At 39.3% G+C, this 20,714-nt stretch overlaps 1 protein-coding gene across 5 annotated transcripts in view; it reads right to left on the reverse strand.

The window, feature by feature from the left end:
* Positions 1–1,712: 1,712 nt before the first annotated feature.
* Positions 1,713–20,714, reverse strand: part of ROBO2 (roundabout guidance receptor 2) — a 434,381-nt gene continuing 415,379 nt past the window's right edge. For 2 of the 5 annotated variants that reach the window (XM_039713266.1, XM_039713268.1), the window contains 4 exons: positions 20,450–20,620; positions 14,051–14,314; positions 9,415–9,615; positions 1,713–8,429 (listed from right to left, as the gene is read on the reverse strand). In XM_039713266.1, coding sequence (XP_039569200.1) covers positions 8,428–8,429; positions 9,415–9,615; positions 14,051–14,314; positions 20,450–20,620 — 638 coding nt within the window. In that variant the 3' untranslated portion in view covers positions 1,713–8,427. The remainder of the gene's footprint in view (positions 8,430–9,414; positions 9,616–14,050; positions 14,315–20,449; positions 20,621–20,714) is intronic. The other 3 variants (XM_039713270.1, XM_039713269.1, XM_039713267.1) reach the window with 2 other exon arrangements.

Genomic DNA, 20,714 nt, shown 5'->3' on the forward strand with positions numbered 1-20,714 from the left:
TGGAACATATCAGCAATGAAAAGCTGAAAATCATACCTATTCTCCCTTATGGGTCTAGAGGAGACTGCAAAGTATATAAAAATACAGAAAAGGTTATTCTTTGAATATTCTTAGTGATAAGTGTTGTGAAATCACTTGGGGTTTGGGTAACCCTCAAAAGATCTAGAGGAACATATGAACTATAATAGAAGGGAATTTAAAGCCCCATGTTTGGAAACAGGTTTTTAATGTACCCAAACATTTGTGTAGAGAAAATCAGAATGTGTTTGCATGTCCCAGGGCTGCAAAGTGCACAGAGTAGAAAGACAGTCCTTTGACGGGCAAAAATCTGCCCATACATGACAGAAACTAATCCTTCATCTTGATTAAAGGAAAGACTAAAATTTTCCCCCAGATTTCACCAGACCCATGATGTACCTGCAGCAGGTCATCACTGTTCAGAGTGATGTACTGTTCCAGCTGTTTTGAGGTGCATTTCTGTGCTCCTGCTGACACAGGGAATCACAGCAGACAGGGGTTGTGACACACGGCCGAAATCCTTCTGCAACTGTGATCATTCCCCTGGATTTCCCAAGCTCTGAACACAGGGCTGAGCCACTCAAATCAGGACTCATCAATCAGTGGTTTTCCCTTAGTTACAAATGCTCTAAAGGCACCCAGTGACCTAGTTTAAACTTAGACCTCATATTCCACATAGATATAATATAAAGTGAACTTTTATACATCCCTGAGTGTGACGTGGCTAAGATAGCTTTCTGGGCAAAGAAGGACAAAAATAGAAAAGCCTTATTATATGCCTAACAACAAGGTGGAAAATATGCAGATGAAGTTTATGCCTGGTGGGAAAAGAGAAGGAAGAAGGAGGTGGGTAGACTGAAGGTAGTTTGAAGACTGTGACAGCAGAGTAAATACAAAATATTTATTTATCAGTGTCTGCAATTCACTGGGAGATTTGAGGGACTGGGAAAGGAATGGCAGAGGTTTATTTTAAATACAAACTGGAGTGGGTGACTGTCATTTTAAGACTGGGAGCAGGGGAGACAGGTCTGCAGTAGCTTGGGAGAGTAAAGTGTTTCAGGCAATTGGTGATTAATTGTACTCTGCTATGCCACATCTCTTTCTATTAAACCTTAGATGGCCAAATCTGTTTCCTAATTGTTTTTGTGTTTCTCAGTCGTCTTTTGTCTTGCATAGGAGTAGGCAATTTCTGTGCCATCAATATCTCATTAAGGTGCCTTGGATCTGAAATGCCTTGCTTTGTTTTTAATTTTGTTTTCCAGGCTTTTTGCTACATTTTATGACATGGCATTTTTTGTTTGCTCGTTGCGGTCCATTTAGTCTCTGGCATTCCCTTTCCCCAGGTTATAGCTTTATTTGTTTCTCTGCCTGTTGGCACTCGAGGTGTATGTAAATTATTGTTGCATGCTTCAACTTCACCACCTATTGCTCTTCATTTCCCCTAATGACAGTCCCATCTGAATGCTGGTGCCTGCTCAGGTTGTACATGTGTAGCAAATAACTTCAACTCATCCATGAGGTCTTTTTTAATTTTTCTTATTTTTCTTTTCACCCTCTTTCCTGTTGCTGTTTGCCTCAGACTTGTATTCATGAGGTGAGGATAGAGCTGCACGCTTTCTGCCTAGGGCAAAATCCTGCTGCCCCCGTGCAAGAAGCAGCTTAGAGGAAAAAGGAAGGGCATTCACACAAATAGCTAATCAAAGGGTTTTTAATGATACTCATTAGGAAAGAAATTCATTAACAAGCCAGCACAGAACATTCCCTGAAGGGAGAGTGATGTTACTGGTCACATCAAAGTCCCCACCTGACTAACACCTTTATTGCTGTTCATAGTAAGGCCAAGTTAGCAGCAAAATCAGTCGCATTCAGTTCCTGCCAAGCAAAAAGTCATCAAAGCATGGTCATGGAAACTGGATCAGTTCTGGTGTACTAATAAAAATGGCTTTTCAACTTTTCACAGCAATGTATAGTTTAGCACCCACCACTGATGCTTTTGAATTCATACAATTTTGCATTTCCTACCCTTCATTCTTTCCCCTGGTCTTTCTCTCTCTTTTATTTGGGTACCCCTGGCCATGTCCACAGCATTGCCCATGGCAGTGGTGTAGTCCTGCAGCACCACAAGCCTCAGCTGGATGGATGCCAGTGCCCCTTTTCCAACAGAAGTCTGCCAAAGGCAACCTCATGGCAAGGTTCAGTGGGGAGCCCCTCTGAACTGTGGGCAGAGCAGCAATGCAGGCCTGCCAGAGCCTCCCCCACTGTCCAGGATAGATGCAACCTCTGAGCATCAGGGCTATTGCCAACCAGCAGGCGTAAAACTGCCTTTTTTTCTATGCTCACACCATCACTTACCTATAAAAGGGACTCTATTTTTCTGCCAACTCATTCCTAGAGATTAGTATCGGTATCTTGGGATGCTCATTTGCTCTGTAAAAATTAGGTTTTTAAATAGACTGGAGAAGAAATCTCACTTTTATTGCATTGCCCTGATACAGTAGAGCTCAGTTATTAGAACAAATTGTAGCAAGCAGCTTCCTGGTTGTTATACCCACATAATTACTACGCGCTGCTACATGAAACCCTGCTTCACTCTTATGCTTAGAGGCAAGATCTCCATTTTGCAAGGACAGAGCAAGTTCTATTATGCATTTTACTGCCAAAGGAGGTCAATTAACTTTAATTGGTTCTAATTAGCACTTGCGAAAGCTGTTATATTCTTTACCTGCATCCGAGTGGCTCTCCAAGTGCTGCACAATGGATTCCTGCTTTTGAACACAAAGGAGAATTACTAATGGCATCCTTGAAGGCAAAAGATGCACTGATCAGCATGAATGGGGAACAAATATCAGCACAAATAGCAGGCCTTTTTAGAAAAAAAAACCCCACAAACATTTTGTGCCCATCTGGCTTTGATCAATTGAACTGAATGCAACTGTGCACCTTGTTGCTTAAAGTTAGAACAATGTAAGTACACAAATGTCGTTACTTTTTACCATAACTTCTTTACAGATGAAAGTACTGGAAAATGCAAGGGGAGGGGGGTGTAGGGACAGTGTTACATCTCTGAAAAAAAACCAAATGGATCATTTCAATGGTAGCCAAATCAAAATACAAGAAAAAAAAAATTGTCAAACATACATCTGAAATGCTATTTTCTATGATTTTTGAGCATTGTTTTAAAAGCTTTGTGTTAAAGTGAAAGTTTTAAGTTTGAGCATTTTTTAGTTTTTGATTGGTTTTTTTTTCCCCATTCTGCTACAGCAAGAGGAACAACCTCACTTGTCAGCATAAGCCATCTGAGTGCTCAGGATGTGTGAGAACTCAGCAGTGAACTCAGGACTGCCTATAGCAGACTGAATAAAGAGCCACATATCAGAAGAGATGCTGCAATGCTGAGCTCTGCTCTAGGAACTTGTTTTCTGCTCAGGTCTTCCTGGATATAGCTACACAGTTAAAAAGAGGAATCTAGTCCTCATAGTGGCTGTGGAACTCAGAGCTACTTCTCCCCAGATAACCAGACCACTGTGCACACAGGCATGGCCCTGCATCTCCTGTGGGTCCCATGAGAAATCTGTCAGTTGTTATCTGGGTGGAGGAGTGTTGGCAGGAAAGATTTCAGTCCTGAAGGGAAGAGGGGAACAAGCCAGACACAGCAGAGCAGATGTCTGGTGCCACTGCTCTCCTGTGTCCCCAGTCCCCCTGAATTAATAAAGCTTTTATCCATATATTCAGCCACTCAATGCATGCAGAGCACCTCCATGGCTCTGCTGCTCTTGCAGCCCCCGTGCCAGACACCCCAGATCCAGGGAACAGCATCAGCACTGAGTGCACAGACCACAGCAGGAGAGCTGAGAAGGAACTAGGGGAGGGCAGCCCCAAAATGCTAAGTGAGCTTAAAGGAGCACAATGCAAACCCCTGTGGTGCCACAGGCACTGGAGACCTTCCCTGCCCTGAAAACTCCATCCTCAGAGTGACCTTCCTCTGTGTGCTGACCTGCCTGGGATCCACTGACACCCACTGAGCCTGGAGCCACCAGGGCTTCTCTGGAGGCTTCCTGGGGTCTGAGCAGCCAGGGCTGTGCAAACCTGAGCATCCACCACTCTCACCTGCTTGGATTAACCACATATTTAAAACAAAGCACCAGATTTAGTGTCCCAAGGATCTAGGCCTCCTATGGACTTTGGATAATTTGTTTTGGTATGGAAAGCAAAAGCAATGAAGTTTATTCATACCATTGTACTGTTCAAAATTGCATTTGAAACTGTGGTGGACTTGGCTGTTTCTAAACCAGTATGTGTTACTTATTTTAGTATTACTTTTCCCCATTTTCCTGCTATTTGAATTTGCCTCCTAAATGAATTGTCCGCTCCCCACATGGTTTTCAAAAACAATTATTTTTTTTTTAGTTAATGTGTTCCAGATAGATGGAACACAAAGCATGTGTTAAAAAATTAAAAATTAAATTAAAAAATCCTCCCTTAGCAAACAAGTACCCCCTAATCTTTACAAAAGGTCAACTTTTTTGTTTCTAGTTCCCCTGCTAAAACTCCACAAGTCCATTAACCATAAAAAAACCCCAAACTGCATAAATTGTAGACAAGCCAAAGGAGCTGCCTGTAATTTTTTCTTTTTTAAACAGAAGTTCCTGCCAAAATCTCCCCCAACCCTATTCCCTTTCTTCTTTTAGTTGTGAGGACTCTTTCTCAGCCTCAGTACACACCTCTTCTCATGGCTGGCAAGGCATGGGCTGAGGCAAGCATAAACCAGCATACAATTATTTCAAACAGTCATGTCTTCCTTTTGCACTGGTGTGCAGTTAAATTAATATACTTAAAAACATTCCATTGCACCTTATCTTTAGTACTTTTCCCAAGGAATGGTGTTTCTGTTGCATTTCAGGTGACAACCAAAAGGTATTCTAAAGGTTTACTGACTTGGGTATGCACTTGAGAAACGAAAAGAAAAAAAAAACAGGAACATCAAAAAAGGCAATGTCTGTTCCTTGCATCACTGAAATGGCTGCCCAGACAGCAATACACCACTGAAGCACATGCAACAATTCATTATTTGGTCCTTCAGCCCTCCTGCATTCAAAATTGAGCATGTATTCAGCACAAGGATTGAGAACAATTGACCTATCCATACATTTTGGGGCATTCTGTACTGGGTTGGCAGTAGCTCCACCAGTAGCAAAGCCCAGGTCTGAGGGTTCAGACCAGGTTTTAGACATCCACTGCTCTGTGGGCTTTAGGCAGAGCCAGCTGTGCCTCCTCAGTGCTTGCCCCACACTGAGAGAACACAGCTACAAGCAGAATATTCACTGGAATAGCTGCATCAGTGTAATTACACTGGTACAACTGTTCCAGAGAGACAGGACATTAAACAGAAACCCCCAGGACAGGCAATATTTAGTTCAAAAAGCAGTGTATAAAATGTTCCTTGTCACCTGTAAGTGGACAGTGATGATTATAGCTCAGTCTATGTTATTATTGCCTGATTTTCCCTGTTTGGTTTTTCACATATTGACTCCTTACTCAAGGTCTTTTAACATAGATTTGAAATGTGAATATGTTTTATTTTTCCCCAGTAAATATACAATACACACTTCAACAGTACTATTAACCAACTTCTTATGCCAATTAAACTTTGCTGCACTAACAATACCAATGAAACACATTAAGAGGTCATACTTTTTCGTGAACAAACTGTCGCCAATAAACAGTTTTTTTTAAAAAAACAAATTAAAAAACAATTCTAAGTGCTGCCACAACATCCCTTTTCTTTAAACACATTATTCACAATAAATGTTTTCATTTTTTTAAAAAAAGAAGGATACTTCTTTTAAAATAGTAAATTAAATGGCATTTTAAAAAATATGTACTGTGGTTCATTGGAAGTACACTGTATAGAAAAGAGAGAGAAAAAAAAAGAAGAGACATCACCTGTAAGATAATGGAGACACTTTGCCATACACAACAACACCTTATGTAATATTGTAAGCAAATTATTAATGAACAAAAATGTACAGAAGCAGATGGACAAGTTAGTGAATATCATGGTACTGAACAGCTTTAATACTGACACACATTTACTTTCCAGTGGAAGAGATAAAACACATATTTTAAAGTAATTGGAATGGCTTCATCAACCTCTAATGATACTGAATTTTGAATAGAACAGAGTGAGTAAGGTGTTCCACCAAAGCTCAGCACAAGCTTTTGAATTAAACAGGGAAAAAACAACTATCAGTGACTGAGTTAAACATTTTCCAGAGAATTAAATTTGAATTGTACTCTGAATAGTCTTCTCTTCATATGGTATATACCAAAATAAAAACTGAGCACATGTAATTATGCTGCATTCTTTATCTTACTTGAACATTTTTGAATATTTTTAAGTTATGTTTTTAACTATAGTGTTTTACACAAACAGGAAAATGATGGCATATACTCATTGGTCACATACATAAATAAATTATTACTTTTTTTCCTCAACTTTTTTTTTCTTTGCAACCTGCTAAATAACACATCTTGACCTTAAGGGAGCTAACTAGCATTTTTCAATATTCAATAGTGCTGAGTTATAGTTGATGGCTGTCGTGTTTTATCTTATCATGGAACAAGTTAATGAAATGAAAAGCAACACATATTTAGCATCATAATTTACTTTTCTAAAATTCTGTCATGACAAAAAGTGTTCTTAATACTGGTGAGCTCCAAGGCAAAATATAAAACAACATAGACTGGTTATATGAAAAGGGTATTCAATGGAAACTTGTGTTCATGGTCAGATAACTAACAGAAATAAGCTGTAAGATGCAACATTTAAATTAAGCATCAAAGTAACAGGTGGGTTAGCCACACACAATATTCTAAGAAAAGCTTGAGAATTTATACTTTGAGATTTGAGAGGTAAAGAAGACTTGGACAAAGTCATGAAAATTAATGAAGAGACAGGATGCTGTCATTAATGTCCACTTACAGAGTCTGTTTTATTCAAAAAGTGTATAAACATGCGTTATTTCCTCATCATAGTAGAGTTTGAAGTCACTCACTAAAACACAGGTCAAAGATTTCTTTTGCTTATATCCAGCTTTTTGGATGTATTGTATTGCCAGAAATATACTTAATGCAAGCCAAAAATAATTTGACCATTGCTTTCCTTCCGAAAACTGACCATTTTACTACAAATTTAGTGGATCCAACTTCAGTTCTTGCAGACTTCAGGTATGGAACAGAAAGAATTGTGTAGACTGCATCAAAACAATTAATGTCATGAATTTCAGTGGTGCAGCTTTATCCTCTATCGTACTGTACATGTATTGGAAAGATGAAATAAGATACCCTGACATTTCAATTTTTTGGAAGCAGCCTGAATATGTCTTAGTAATAAATTGCATTCTTATCTTCTTACTAGGTATTCCTTGTATTTATGTGGTTTGTTTCTCCTGGAAAATCTCTGTCTTATATTTTGGGCTGGAGAAATTAACGGTAATAATTCTTTTAAAACTGCAAAATAAAAACAGCTTTAGTGAAACACCTTAAGTTCTTTTATTTGTAGCAAGGTTTGTTTTTCTTCCCCTTAGTGTCACGGGATGGCTAAAAGCAGATACTAAGGGTATCACTCCAGTGAAAAGGTCTAGGCCATCTCATGCTACCTTTAGTTTTCATTTTCACTCTTTAATCACACAATTCCAACTTCTGACCTCTTCTCAAATAGGAAGAGCAACTATGTTGCTTGCTTTTAAAAGGTTTAAATCTGTCTCTAATGTCTTCACTGACATCAGTTTTGCCTGTCACTTTCTCATTTCTACACCCCAATGGAAAACCATCTAACATACTCCTTTACATCCAGAGTTATCCAAAGTAGCTTACAGGATGTAAACCTTCTTCACACATTCAGTCTCTTTTTTCTTCATGTCATGAGGAGTAGAGTTTTGTGCTTATCACCAAATAAAATTGCAGTGCAAACTTTAAACATAAAAGTTACACAATTAAAAGTTAATATATGGCACCACAGCCTATTAATTCACATATAGTACAACAGACCAGTAAAAACAGACATGAATATGAACATAGCTAAAAAGAAGGTGAGCTTGCATAGCAATGCAACAAAAGAAATTATATACAGAAGGAAATCCTTTTAATCCTGGAGGGTGATTTTTTTTTCTTTCTTTTTTTTATATACTCCTGACAAGGAATAGTTTAAGGTGGATGGTGTATTAAAGAGAAGAACACAAGTAAAGTATCTGTGGGATATGTGTGGCTGTGTGTCTTTACATTGCATTTACAGTTCTTTTAATAGTACATAAATAAAGAAAATGTTCATTGCACTGTTTAGTGTCATCACTTCCATGAGTTCAGACCTGATGGTCCATCAGAGCAGCTTGCAATGTGTCTTCTCAACTACTCTATAGAGAGAAACAAAAGAGAGAGAAAGAGGTTGTAATAAGGAGAAAAAAACCACACAAAATAAAGCCTATAGCACTATTACTGCAGCACAGGATGAATATTCAATAGGTTGTGAGAACAGGGTTAATTGCTTCTAAGATGAAAAGCGAGGGATGCTAAAATTTAGCACTTACCAACACCATATCTGAGACTGCACATTTCAGGGCTCCTGGGTCACCATTAGCTCTCTTACAGCTACAGGGCAGTAACTGCCAGGAGCTGCTGAGGGTCTGACTGCAGTGAGAGGATGCAGACACGCCAGCAGCTCCACTGCTTTTATTACCATTAATGAGTTTATTAAACACACCAGTATGCTGGGGTTTTGATGTTCTTTTTCAAACAACAGAGTTCAAGCCTTTGGGCAGCTGGTACTGCCAGCACATACATAGCATCAACATGGTTTCATACAAAGTTTAACAGATATTGAGTGATAAGAGAAAACAAATTTGGAAAACAATTTCCCTGTCCTAGAATGCTGAGGAAAGAAGTGGAGATATAAAACTGAAAATCTGGGGTACACAATCAAGAAAAGAGGACCTTCATCTAAGAGAATACTTCTCATCAAGCAACAGGAAATTAAGGAGAAGGCTGAGGAAATCTGTCATAGGCATTTCCAAGACAAGCACACAATCCTTAGCCAAAAAAAATTCCAAGTTACTAGAATTCCTTCTCAATTTTCCCCATGCTTCACTAGCACTACACACAGAGAGATGTACCATGTAGATAACTTTGGCATGGCTTACGCAGGTTTGAACTGGTCCAAAGAAAGGAACAGAAGGACAACATTTGTTTGCCATCACATGCAACACGTTTCAGAAGGCAAAAAGACCTGGATAAAGCTTCATCCAATTATCACACACAACCTCCTACTGCCTCCACATGAGATTTATAATTTTTTTCTTTTATCTATTTGAGAGTTTTGACTGGAGCTGGAGGTAAACTTACATAATTCACCAGTAAACTGTCCTTGACTGTTTGATCCCACATAGCCTATATCGAGAAGGTCACTGGCATTGCGTTGGTGACCTCCTCGCAAGACTTCACCTTTTCTAGGTCCAGTTGATCCTTTAGAAGAAGATGTTCCTGAAGAGCTGTGGCCACCAGGGGATGGGAAGTTGGGTTTACTATATGGTACGAGTGCCTCTTCTGGAAAAGCAAAAAAAAGCAAAATAAATACCAGTGAAGTCCTAGAAGCAGGAATAAACAAGCTATTCATTTATGCACATCATATTCATTCATATCTGTCTTTTTTCTTGCTTTAGAGCATAACAATTCTACATAAGAAAATACACAACTAAGAGTTGTATTCCAAGGACAGAGAAGCCAGTATGAATTTAAATCTTGCTTCCTTGTGAACTCCTAAGTCAGTTTGTATTAATTATAAAAAGTCTAGATTCATTATGAATAAGAGATCATGAATCATAGATATTTTAATAAAAATAGGTGAACATGCAATTTCCAAAACAATGAAGCTATGATTAGATTTTTGCTTCAAGCCTACATAAATGTGCTTTTTCCTTTTCTTTAGTTTAAATTATGGCAACATTACCTCAATCAGTTTAGATAAAGAACAACAATATCAGCTAATTTAATTAGCTTCCAGCAACTCAGTAATTTCTAACGATGCAAAGTACACTGACCATTTTTTTTTTAACTGGTGTTGAATTACATTGGAAAATATATTATACATTGCAGTTGTAATATTTGGGGTGGAAAAATAATCCTGCAGCTTGCTTCATGTTCCATTATGAGCAAAAGGCTTACTTTCGCTCACTTGGATTCTTTTTCTGTGAAGACCTGTAATAATGAACTGCTTTCAAAAGCAGGATTAATGGCAATAAGGCATAAGACTGTATGTCTTCATACAGCATGAAGTAAAACAAGACATCACTTCTGATTAGTGTTTCCTGGAGATATTGTTGCAATAATCCAAATCTAAGAAGCATAACAGCAGAACAGACTTAACACTGAAATAGAAGCACAATTTTATTTCTTTGCTGTGTATGATCCACTTTTGCCCTCTCAGAAGCTGAAGAAAGAGATCTTGCTAAATATAGTTTGAGTCAAGAAAGAATATGAGTACATATGCCTAACCTCAAACACAGCATTGTCCCTTCTGAAATCAGTGGGATTTCTACTGTTTAAATCTTGCCTTTTTTCAAAGTGAATTTAGGTCCAAAGGGTTTTCTTTATTTTGGTTTTCCAATTGTCTTCATCTTAAACAATCTTTTGAGGAGAAATGGACTTTCTTTGACAGAGGGTAGGAACATAGGAAGAAAAGTAGGTGGGGATGGTTGGAAAGAAAGAGGAGATAAAAACGCTTTTATTCACAAGCTTGAAGCCTTTGCAAAGACAGCAGCGGAGGCATAATTAACTTAGAGAAGTGCTAAATGAGAACAAATTTGTGGAAGAAATGCAGGATTTTGTGATTTGCCACAAGAGAGTAGGATGTGGGGATGCCTCACATGAGCTGCCATTGAACTGAGCCTGTTTTTAAGGTAAATCTGGTGCAGAAGAGGGCAGGCAGCTGACTTCTTTCCCTGCCAAAGTATCTCCCTCTGGTCCTGCCAAGGGACCAGAATATTTGTGCTGCAGGATGTAAGGGCATTATCAGTGTTTTGTGCTATGACTGTGTGCTGTCCTTGCTGAAATAATAGAAATTCTTGAAAGACTTTGTAAAATGGCATTTAACAGCCAAAGTCTCTCCTAAATCATGTTACTTGGTAATTTATACATCAAGACCTAACAATAGAGTCAGATGCAAACCTGGTTTCCAAGAGCTGGCTAAAATATGGAACAGTTTGCATTAAGGCAGCAATAAAGCGAGCGGTACAAATCACTTTAGCAGAAAGCTGGATACATTTTTAAAGGATGAAAACAAAAGTCACTAACATAGCAAAAGAGTTGGAAGATGACATATATAGTCAATTGATTTGTTTTTCTAGCTGGTGGACTCAGGATAAGGCCTCCTTCGGGTTCAATGAAATACTGAGGAAAAACGACCATGAATAAATATAAAGTGCATTATCATTATAGAGCATATGGTATGTTAAATTATCTGTTGTGCCCTCAGAAATAAACATAATCCATAAAAGAAGGAGTTGTGGCATAAATAACGGCTAGGTTTTGCACAACATTCTAGAACACAAAAAGTAGTTGTCTCCAGTCCTGAGAACGGGCTCACATTTATTAACCTCTTCAAACAGAGCCCCATGTTCAGGCCTGCAAAGAATATGGGGAGGTTTTGCTGGTGCCTTACTCTGAAATACTGAGCCAGTAATTTGAAGATACAATTCTAGCCCCTGTGAAATCAGGATGTGTGTGTAACAGTGCTTCCATACCTCAGAAAAGAACCAAAAGGCTTTTCCTGCTATCAAAATCATTGTAACCTGACCTAGCACCACTTTCCTCGGGGGAGGAGCTGAGGATGATGTGCTTTAACTCCAGTTCTACAATGAAGCCACTGCCAGGAACTCAGTGATCTTGTTTATACTGAAAGCAACCAATGAAAACAGAGATCCCAGACTTAGGTATTTTTATTCTATTCAACTTCAAACTAAAGGTCTTGGTTTCAAAATTTCCCTCACAGCTTGGTAACATCTGAATGAAACTCCCTAAGTTGCAAATTATCCATTTTCTGGAAGCTGTTAACTAATAGTAACAAAACTTTTTTTGGAAATGCATTGAAAACTGGGACAGAATGGATTTCCAAAGAACTATACCATTAATAAAGGAAAAGGGGAGAAGCACAATTAATATTATTAAAACACCCAAATTCAGTGATGTAAATAGGCATCATGCACAAGAGTAGCCTTTTTAAAATCTACCAGAGACAAGAGTGCAGAGCAAGAAAGCTGCAGTGCAAGAGGCTGGAATGAGAATGCAGACAGAGAGACATGAAGCCCTGGCCCACTTTGTGCACAAACTTTGTGAACTCCTCACACCAGGATAAACTCATAGCATCTCCTAGAGGCATCATTTTTTATGCATAAAAGATATGCACTTGCTCTCAGTATGCTGAATTTGACAAGAACAGGATACCCGTAACCACTTCAGTCTAGGGCACTGGAAGTGTCAAGATCAAGTTCTCTTTGTTTATGGACAGATAAATTCCCTGCAGCATGGGAATTTTACTACTGTATAAGCTTTGCATTGCAGAATAAATGACAGATTCTATTTACACACTTGTGATACAGAGGAAAAAGAAGGTACTTCTTTCTAAGCAGGTCACAGAAGCATCCTTAACAACAATTTCCAAGGAAGTGAGAAGTGTAAGGTATATTTGGGCTATTTTCCATGTGTTTGTACATCTTCTAAACTGCAATTAAAACTGCCATTTCACCAAGCAGCATGAATTTCACACACTATTTTTAAACTGTGACTTCACATCTTGATTTCAAAACATGAACAGCCACTTGTTTATGCAGCCAACATATTAGGGGGTTTTAACAGTACCATAATTGCTATTTTTTAAAATATTAATTGTATTTAAAATATTTAAATTTTAAATACAGGTAGCAGTATTTTCCCTAGGAGAACTTTATTCAGTGAATCCTGTCCCCATGACAGATTTGTCTGCACACTACTCTTCCTTTTATAGCATGTCAATGGCATTCGTGTTTTAGATTAACAAGGAGCTTCAAGAGTGAATAAAATCAAGAAAAGTATGGATGATAAGAATACCTCTAGTGTGACTGTGGGAGCTACACACATAAGAGAAGAAACAGTGTAACCCTAAAAAAAAACTTCACACTCAGTATAATCTTTTGTTTAAATCGTTTTTGTCCTCTTGTATCACTCTAATCAGCACTGCACGGGGATGAGTTGATTAATGGGTTAAAGAAAATACCCTAGGATAAAAGAGCAGCTTTTACTTGAGGTCAGGCTGAGAGAGGGAAACTGTGAATATTGTAGAAATCCAACTCCAGCCTAGCATCACCTCCTGTGCACATTTGTGCAGACTTGAAATCCATTTAGGTGCTAAAGTCAGCTTGGGGCAAGGTGCAGGTCCTGCATGAAAGTGAAAACCTGCGCTGTCATCTTGCTGGGCTTAAGAGATGAATGCTACTTTGTCATAGCCTGGAATAAAGAGAAGAGAGGGTTTTTAATGCAGCTGAAAGGAAGGTCAGTAGCTCAGAAGGATCAGCCTTCTTGAAGATGTGTAAAAAAGTAAAAACTACTGCCAACTTGGAAGCAGGTTGAAAGAACTGGAAAATATGGCCCTATATGTATAAATAAATACATCTAAGAGAGGATACTCTAAACATCTCTCTCCTTCCCTGCTGGCCTGAAACTGTTCCTATTTTCTCCATCGCTATGCTTGCGAACATTATTAATTTCCAAAACACTGCAAAGAGCACACCGAGCCAGGTGCTAATGAGATTTCACTGTTGCAGGAGGGAAGATAGCTGGATCACAAGCTCTCATTTCACTTTGCCTTTCCTTATTTTCCAGCCTGACCCTCGCCAGTGCTCTCCCAGAGAGGTGTGAGGGGATCCTGGAGCCCTGCCAGGCACAGAACCCCTGGGCAGAGGGGTGGAGCAGCCCCTGCCTCGCCTCGGCTGGTGCAGCGCGCACACACCTGATCCGAAGGCTTGTTTGTGTTGGGCTTTCCTGAAATCCTCTTGGCGGTCTGTAGAGCTTATCCACTCCTGGGTTTGCCGCTGCCACTCTAGAGATGTCCTAGCGGGCCGGTCCAGGGAGCTCTTTGTGTCATCTACGTTGGCTGCTGCGTGCTGCCTCTCCAGAGAGCTCCCCTTCCTCTCGGCAGAGCCTCCGCGCTGGCCGGGCACTATGGGCTGCCTTAAACCCTGACCGGGGGGCGGGTCGGGTGGTGGTGGAAGATCTAAAAAATGTGAATAACATGCAGGTGAACTGATTTTTTTCCTTTCAATGGAAACAGAAGGTCTGCTTTCAACGCTGAAAAGCGCCTTGCAAACGGTACGAGCTGCTAAATCGGTTTTAAATGAGGAAATTTCATGTTAATCAGAAAAGGGTTTCGACTTCTGCTAGCTCTTTATTCTAGTTGCTGTGATTCTACCTCTTTCTAACTTCCATTAAAATCCACAGGCTCTGAGCCCTGACTTACACTTCCAAGCATGGGATTTATTTTCTGTGGAGTGTACTCCAGTTGTTTTGTTCAGTAACAACAAGGAATTAAGAAAGGCTGTGGAAAACTGACCCGTGCCAGTTGACAATTTCCTTCCACCCTACTGTGACTTGCTTCATCCTGGTTTTGGGCTACACTTTAAGCTCAGGGTGTAAATTCAAAATCTAACATAGAACTTCATCAAAATGAATAAAATGCCACAAATATTGGGAAAAATTAGTTGTGAAACCTCCTGTCATAGAAAAAACATCAGTACATCTCTGACCAATGTGTTTAAATGGAGCCACCAAACAATGGGTGAGCACTTTAGTCGATGAAATGAAGAGCTAGACTCTTCAGACTAGAGGATGACCACAGTTAAGTTTAGCAGTCCTGCAAATATCATATAAACAATATAATAGACTGAATAGTCCAGATTATTTAAAAGAAAAAAAATCAGAAAATAGAAGTACCTTTAGTATCATAATGAAAATTCTTCTATATCATATACACCTTTTTTACAAGGAACAATTTTTGATAATTCTTTTTTGGGGCAATGGATAGCCCAAATAAATCTCTGCAGCCACACCAACTTCACAAAAACCTGTGTTAGCTTACAATAATTTGGGTCTGACCTGTTTTCTAGTCCTTTCTATTTTACTGTGTTTTTTATCAAGGAATTGAACTTGGCTCAGTAACAGGCATGGAAAAGTAAACCTCTGTTTTGCTTGCAGGGAAGTCTGATGTTTATAACTCTAGTGCAACTGAAATTCATTTTATAAATTGTTCAGGAGGCCTTTGGAGGGAGTTTATTTCAAAGTCTCTAATCCAGCTTTATATAATGCTCCACTGCACAGAATTTTTTTCATGTCCTTGCTGTAAGAGTTGATACTTATACCTCACATATGGAGCAGAAATGCTTCCAAAGTTGCTGGGATGTCATTCCAGTCAACACTGTCTCTTACAGATGTATGAGATGTGCAGGTTATTTGTGTTTTCAAGAGAAAAAAGTTGTTCCCAGTGATGCTCCTGTGCCTTTGCTCACAGCTGCAGTGCTATGCCCCAGATTAAGATAAGCACCCTCTGGCGAGAGCAGCCTTTTAATAATCTGTCAGAGAGCTTGGTGCATGCTTTATGTCCAGCACTAATTTATTTGAGAAATTTTTCGTTATGAATATAGATGCGACCTTTCATGACAATGACTACACTTGAGTTACTGTAGGTGGAAGCAGGAGGGTATGGGAGCTTGCCAATGTTAAAATTGCTTTATAGTGCTGGCTTCCAAAATGGCATTTCTTATAATTGATTTTATTGCGATCATAACCAGTTAATGTACAGAACCACAACACTGGCATCTGCTTATGCAATCTGAAATAGAGATCACTGGAGTTGTGATTTATAAGCACTTTGTGGAGATGCATTGAATCCAATAAACACGGCCATAACATGACATCGGACTATGCAATTTTCCCAGATAAAATATTTACCGTTCAATATAAGCAAAATTTTCAAGTAGTAGCATAGAAAAAAAAAAAAAAGTTAAAATTATTGAAGTATTAAACTTAAACAGACTGCCCTACTTCAGAAATTGCTGTCTAATAGTTGTTATTAATTAGATACTTAAAAGGAAAGAAGGCTTGTACTTAAACTATACTGCATGTTCTAGAGCTGGCTGCAACTCTTGGAATTACTGTAGAGTTATGGTGTTGATCTACTGTTTAATAATCTAACCTGATTATTGCTTTTATCCATCCACAAAACAAGCATAAAGACTGACTTATGCGTTAAAGTGAAATGAAACAACATGTTTGTAAATTTCTTTGGGTGCTTTAAACCTATGGATGAGTTAAATAGAAAAATAAAATGTATCTTGTAATGAAGCTTCACAGAATTCTAGAAGAACTACAGGTACTTTGGAATTAGCATAAACTGGCTCTGGCCTGAGTACAAACTTACTGAACTGTGTAACAAGTGTCTGAGAAGATCTGTAAGAATGGTTATTAATTGTAGCCAAACATCATCTGACTAAATTGTTTGTTTCTTCACCTCCTTACTCAGGCTGACAGCCACAGCAACACCTACCTGTCCTTTTTAATAAAAGTAGGTGAAAGGGAGCTTCATTTGTAAATGTGGCTTTTGATTTGCTCTACAACTTACATCCTGCATTGTAAATCTTGTGCCTTGGTAAATAATAAATATTTTCTGCTCTCTTGCCTGTGTTGATTGAAAGATCCCATCTGGAGTCATGATTTTCTTCCTACAACACCATTGAGAAGTCTTGCCTTGCCTTGGCTTTCCTACCCCTGCTAAAGGGGTAAAAGATGTCAGCTGAGTTAGAAGACCCAAATCCTCACAGGAAGACTGATTACCACATAAAGGCAATCATGTCAAGCATTCCATCGTGTCAGTCCCTTCAGAGAAGTTCTGAATTTAGAAATGTAGGGACCTCAGTGGGATTTTCAGCGAGGATGCCCAGAGTGGTAGCACTGATTCACCCTACTTCCATCTAAATCTCATTTATCCTTCAGGTGGTAGGGAAAATACCTGAAAGCCTGCACTGAGTAGTAACTTTCTAGGTCAGTAGGATGTCATCCAGACCTTCATTTTGAAGCCTCTAATGGCAGGATTATCAAACCTGCAAGTCAATTCATAACTACACTGGTGGGGAGGTGATGGTCTTATTGATTTAGTAATGGAAGGATTGTGATTGAGGAGCTGTAGGACATCAGAGTGCCCGATAAGGGGGAGATGGATATCCAGTCTGGGATTACTCCAGCCCTTCTTTAGAAGGCAGAGCACTGGCTAAATGATTCAGGCACCAGTCAAGGTTTGGCACAGCTTCTCATTATTAACTGGAAAAAGCAGCGAGTTAAAGAACCTATAAGTGTAAGGACACACCTTTCTACCTGTGTCAGTGATTTCTTCTCATAGGAGTGATAATTAATGTGACATTTAATAAGCATCTGAAACACTTTCTAGCATCAGAAGGTATTTTTTCAACATTAAAAATTATTTCTAACACACAGTAGGAAGTTCGTAGCAAGACATGGTAACATATGTCTTATGTTCCAGCTCTCCTTTTAAAACCCTAAGCATATTTCCCTTCTGCCTCCTCTTTGATTTTTTTTTTTTTGCGTATCATGCTCAATTAAGGAAGGGCTTTTAACTTCAGTCACACAGTTACTGTGCAGCAAACCTATATGACAGATTCCATTGTTTTGCTATTCATGACTACATTGTTTCTAAGAAAACAAATTATTCCTTGAGCACTAATACTAAAATCCTCTAGGGTTTTTTTTATTATTTTTTATTTTTATTTTTATTTTATAGTGGACTGTGAGCTCAGAATGAAAGTTCTGACCATCTGAGGGATTCATAACATATTCTTCCTCTGCGCATTTGCTCTTGTCTCCACAGTCTTTCAGGATGTGGAAGTGAAAAAACAAGTTGTACAGCAAGAGAAATATGAAGACTCCATCTAGAGTCAGTCTCTAGAGGCTTCTGACCTGCAGCTGAAGGAAATGAAGAAGCAGGGTTTTAGGGGTTTTGTGTGGATTGCTGTCAAAACTAAGCATGAAGTTGAGCTCTCAAATGCTTACACGGTCTGAGATGTGTGTGCTGTGTGTTAAATATTACAGTTTCTTAGGTCTTTTGCACTGTCCCACGTGGTTACAGTTAACAAGGAGGAAGCACTCAGGATGTGTATGGGAATGGGCAGAGAAAGCTGGAGCTTTCTTGCTCAATGAAAATTGAAAATGACAGACATCCGGCATGTGATGAGACTTAAACACAGGATACCAGGACTCATCCAACTTGGGAATTTGAAAACAACTGGCAAACCAAGTATATTCTCACAAGACAAATCCAAGAGGAAGCAGTTATAAGGGAATGGATTTGAGACATCAGAAAAAACAGGGAAAATGTATAGTGATGTTTTTCACAGAAATCAGGATGGCCCAGGGCTGAATGGACTGGCCTGGATTAGGGCTTGGAACTGCTGGATCTATCCAAAGCTCTCACACTTCCTCTTTCTAGCTTTAGCTTAAGCATAGTGATATTGTCTGTCTTTGGCAAGTTCATTGCAATATTCCACAGAAAGCACCCAGTTACCATTTTTAATTTCTGCAGACCAGAGTTTCCTAAATTCAATTGTTTACATACATGCAGGTGGCAGCAGCAACTTCTAGCTTCCTTAATTGACAAATGATCTTTTGCAAATTTAACTATGACTCAGACTTGACATTACACTTTAATGACTCATATTCAGTAGGAGTTGAAGCGGAAAACTGTACCATTTGTGTTTGTTTGTTTGTTCCTGTGTTAATACAGGATGGGAACTGTTCCTCTATTGCTCCAGGACATTATAAATTTTTGCAACATATAGCAAGAATTTTAATGAGGTTTATAAAAGACAAATATTAATTTAATGGTATCCAAAAGCTGTTATTATTATTGCCCATGTCTGAGAGGTTGAAGGAAATAGTGTATCATTGGTGTTCTGATTAAAATATATGAAAGAAACTCTGGTACGATTAGTATTTTATTAAGGATAAATACAAAGTAATAGGAGTCTCATCTTTTAAAATGAATCTTAAAATTGGATCTCTTTCACTAATTTAAAACAATGCCAAATTTTATGACTGAGTCACTCTCTGAGGAGCCCCACTTCTACCTGTCTCATGACCTGAACTGGATCCCCATTAATTTTCTGGTACCCACACTATTGTAAAACACTTCTGTAGCAATAGTATTCAGAAGCAGAAGGATTAGTGTCCATCATACTGAGTGCACTACAAACTCACATGTACACAGAATTTGTAGCCTAAGATGCTCACAGTTCAGGGTCACAGGACATGGCACTCAGAAGGGTTAACAAAACATGCACAGCAAGAGTATGGCCTCCACTAAAAGTGACATCCATAACTTTCCAGTTACTATTTTGACAGACACATCTATTCAATGGATCTGTGTAATAGAGAGGCCTCTGTAATATATCCACAAGGGGAGGGAATTAATGTTTAAAGGAACTTGGATCCATAGGAGCAGAATCTAAGCTACTTTAAGCTGTTTCCACAAATAATATCACAGGGAGAATGAGCCATAGAGGAGGAGATGTAACAATAACCCCTTCGGTGAACACTCTACACCTACAGGTGCAAGGCCAGGGATCAGAAGAAATGAAGAGGAGGCAGCCAGCTCTCCACCTTCCTACCCAGTCTTACTCAAAAACTAACTTGTGCCTTTTGCCAAACTCAAGAAGGGAAGACAAAGAAAATGGAAGAAAGAGCTGATCTTAACTATTAGAAGAGCAGAACAGACAGGCCTGAAATTTCCAGATGGGAAGTAGTTGTAAGAGAGAAGTGGAGATGTAAAAGAGGGACACACAGTCACTGAGGTCAGTGGATGTCAGGACTGGAGCAGCACGGACAAGAGGTGAGGCAGAATAATGGGAAAACATGGCACGTGTTGCTGTAGCTGTTGGGTGTCTGTCAAAACCAGCAGAAACCAAACAAGTCCTGTGGCAGCCGCTCTCCTCTTCTCCTTAGGAATTCATTACATACAGCTACTGCTAGTGGTGGCTACTTTCATAAAATATAAAATTACAGGCCATTTTTCAAATGTCAACTCGTGCAATGCAGTCATTTTGGGGTAAGATTTATATTGAGATCTGAGAAACCCTAACAGATGATGACATGTCCAGAGCAGAAATGGGGAAAGGCTCCTCCAACACGCCCCCAAACCCCGCACTGCTAGAGCTCCAACATCACTCATGCAGCAACCTGGGGACCCCAGCTCTACCAAAAGCAGTAATTGATATTCCTGAAAAGATGGCTCTGCCTTCTCCTGCTGTGCACACCTGCCTGTTGCAGGTTTTCCTCCCCCAGCACTCACCGTCCGTGATTCCCTCTCGGCGATGAGGCAGAGGCGGCTGCTCCAAACGTCCGCCCTTGTGTTTTTTCGTGGGCCTCGGCCTCTGACCCTGATTGACAGCTGCACTGGTGTTGCTGTCAGTGGAAAAAGGACTGCCTGGCCGAGGTCTCTGAGAGGAAGAATATGCTTTGCCTAAAGAAGAAAAAAAAAAAAAAAAAACCAAAAAAAAGAGAGAAACCAGATGAAAAAATGTTATTGCCTTGAAATGGGCTGTTCTATTAATGTC

This window comes from Passer montanus, unplaced genomic scaffold, assembly GCF_014805655.1.
Source record: "Passer montanus isolate IOZ18808 unplaced genomic scaffold, ASM1480565v1 scaffold28, whole genome shotgun sequence".
Classification (NCBI taxonomy): Eukaryota; Metazoa; Chordata; class Aves; order Passeriformes; family Passeridae; genus Passer; species Passer montanus.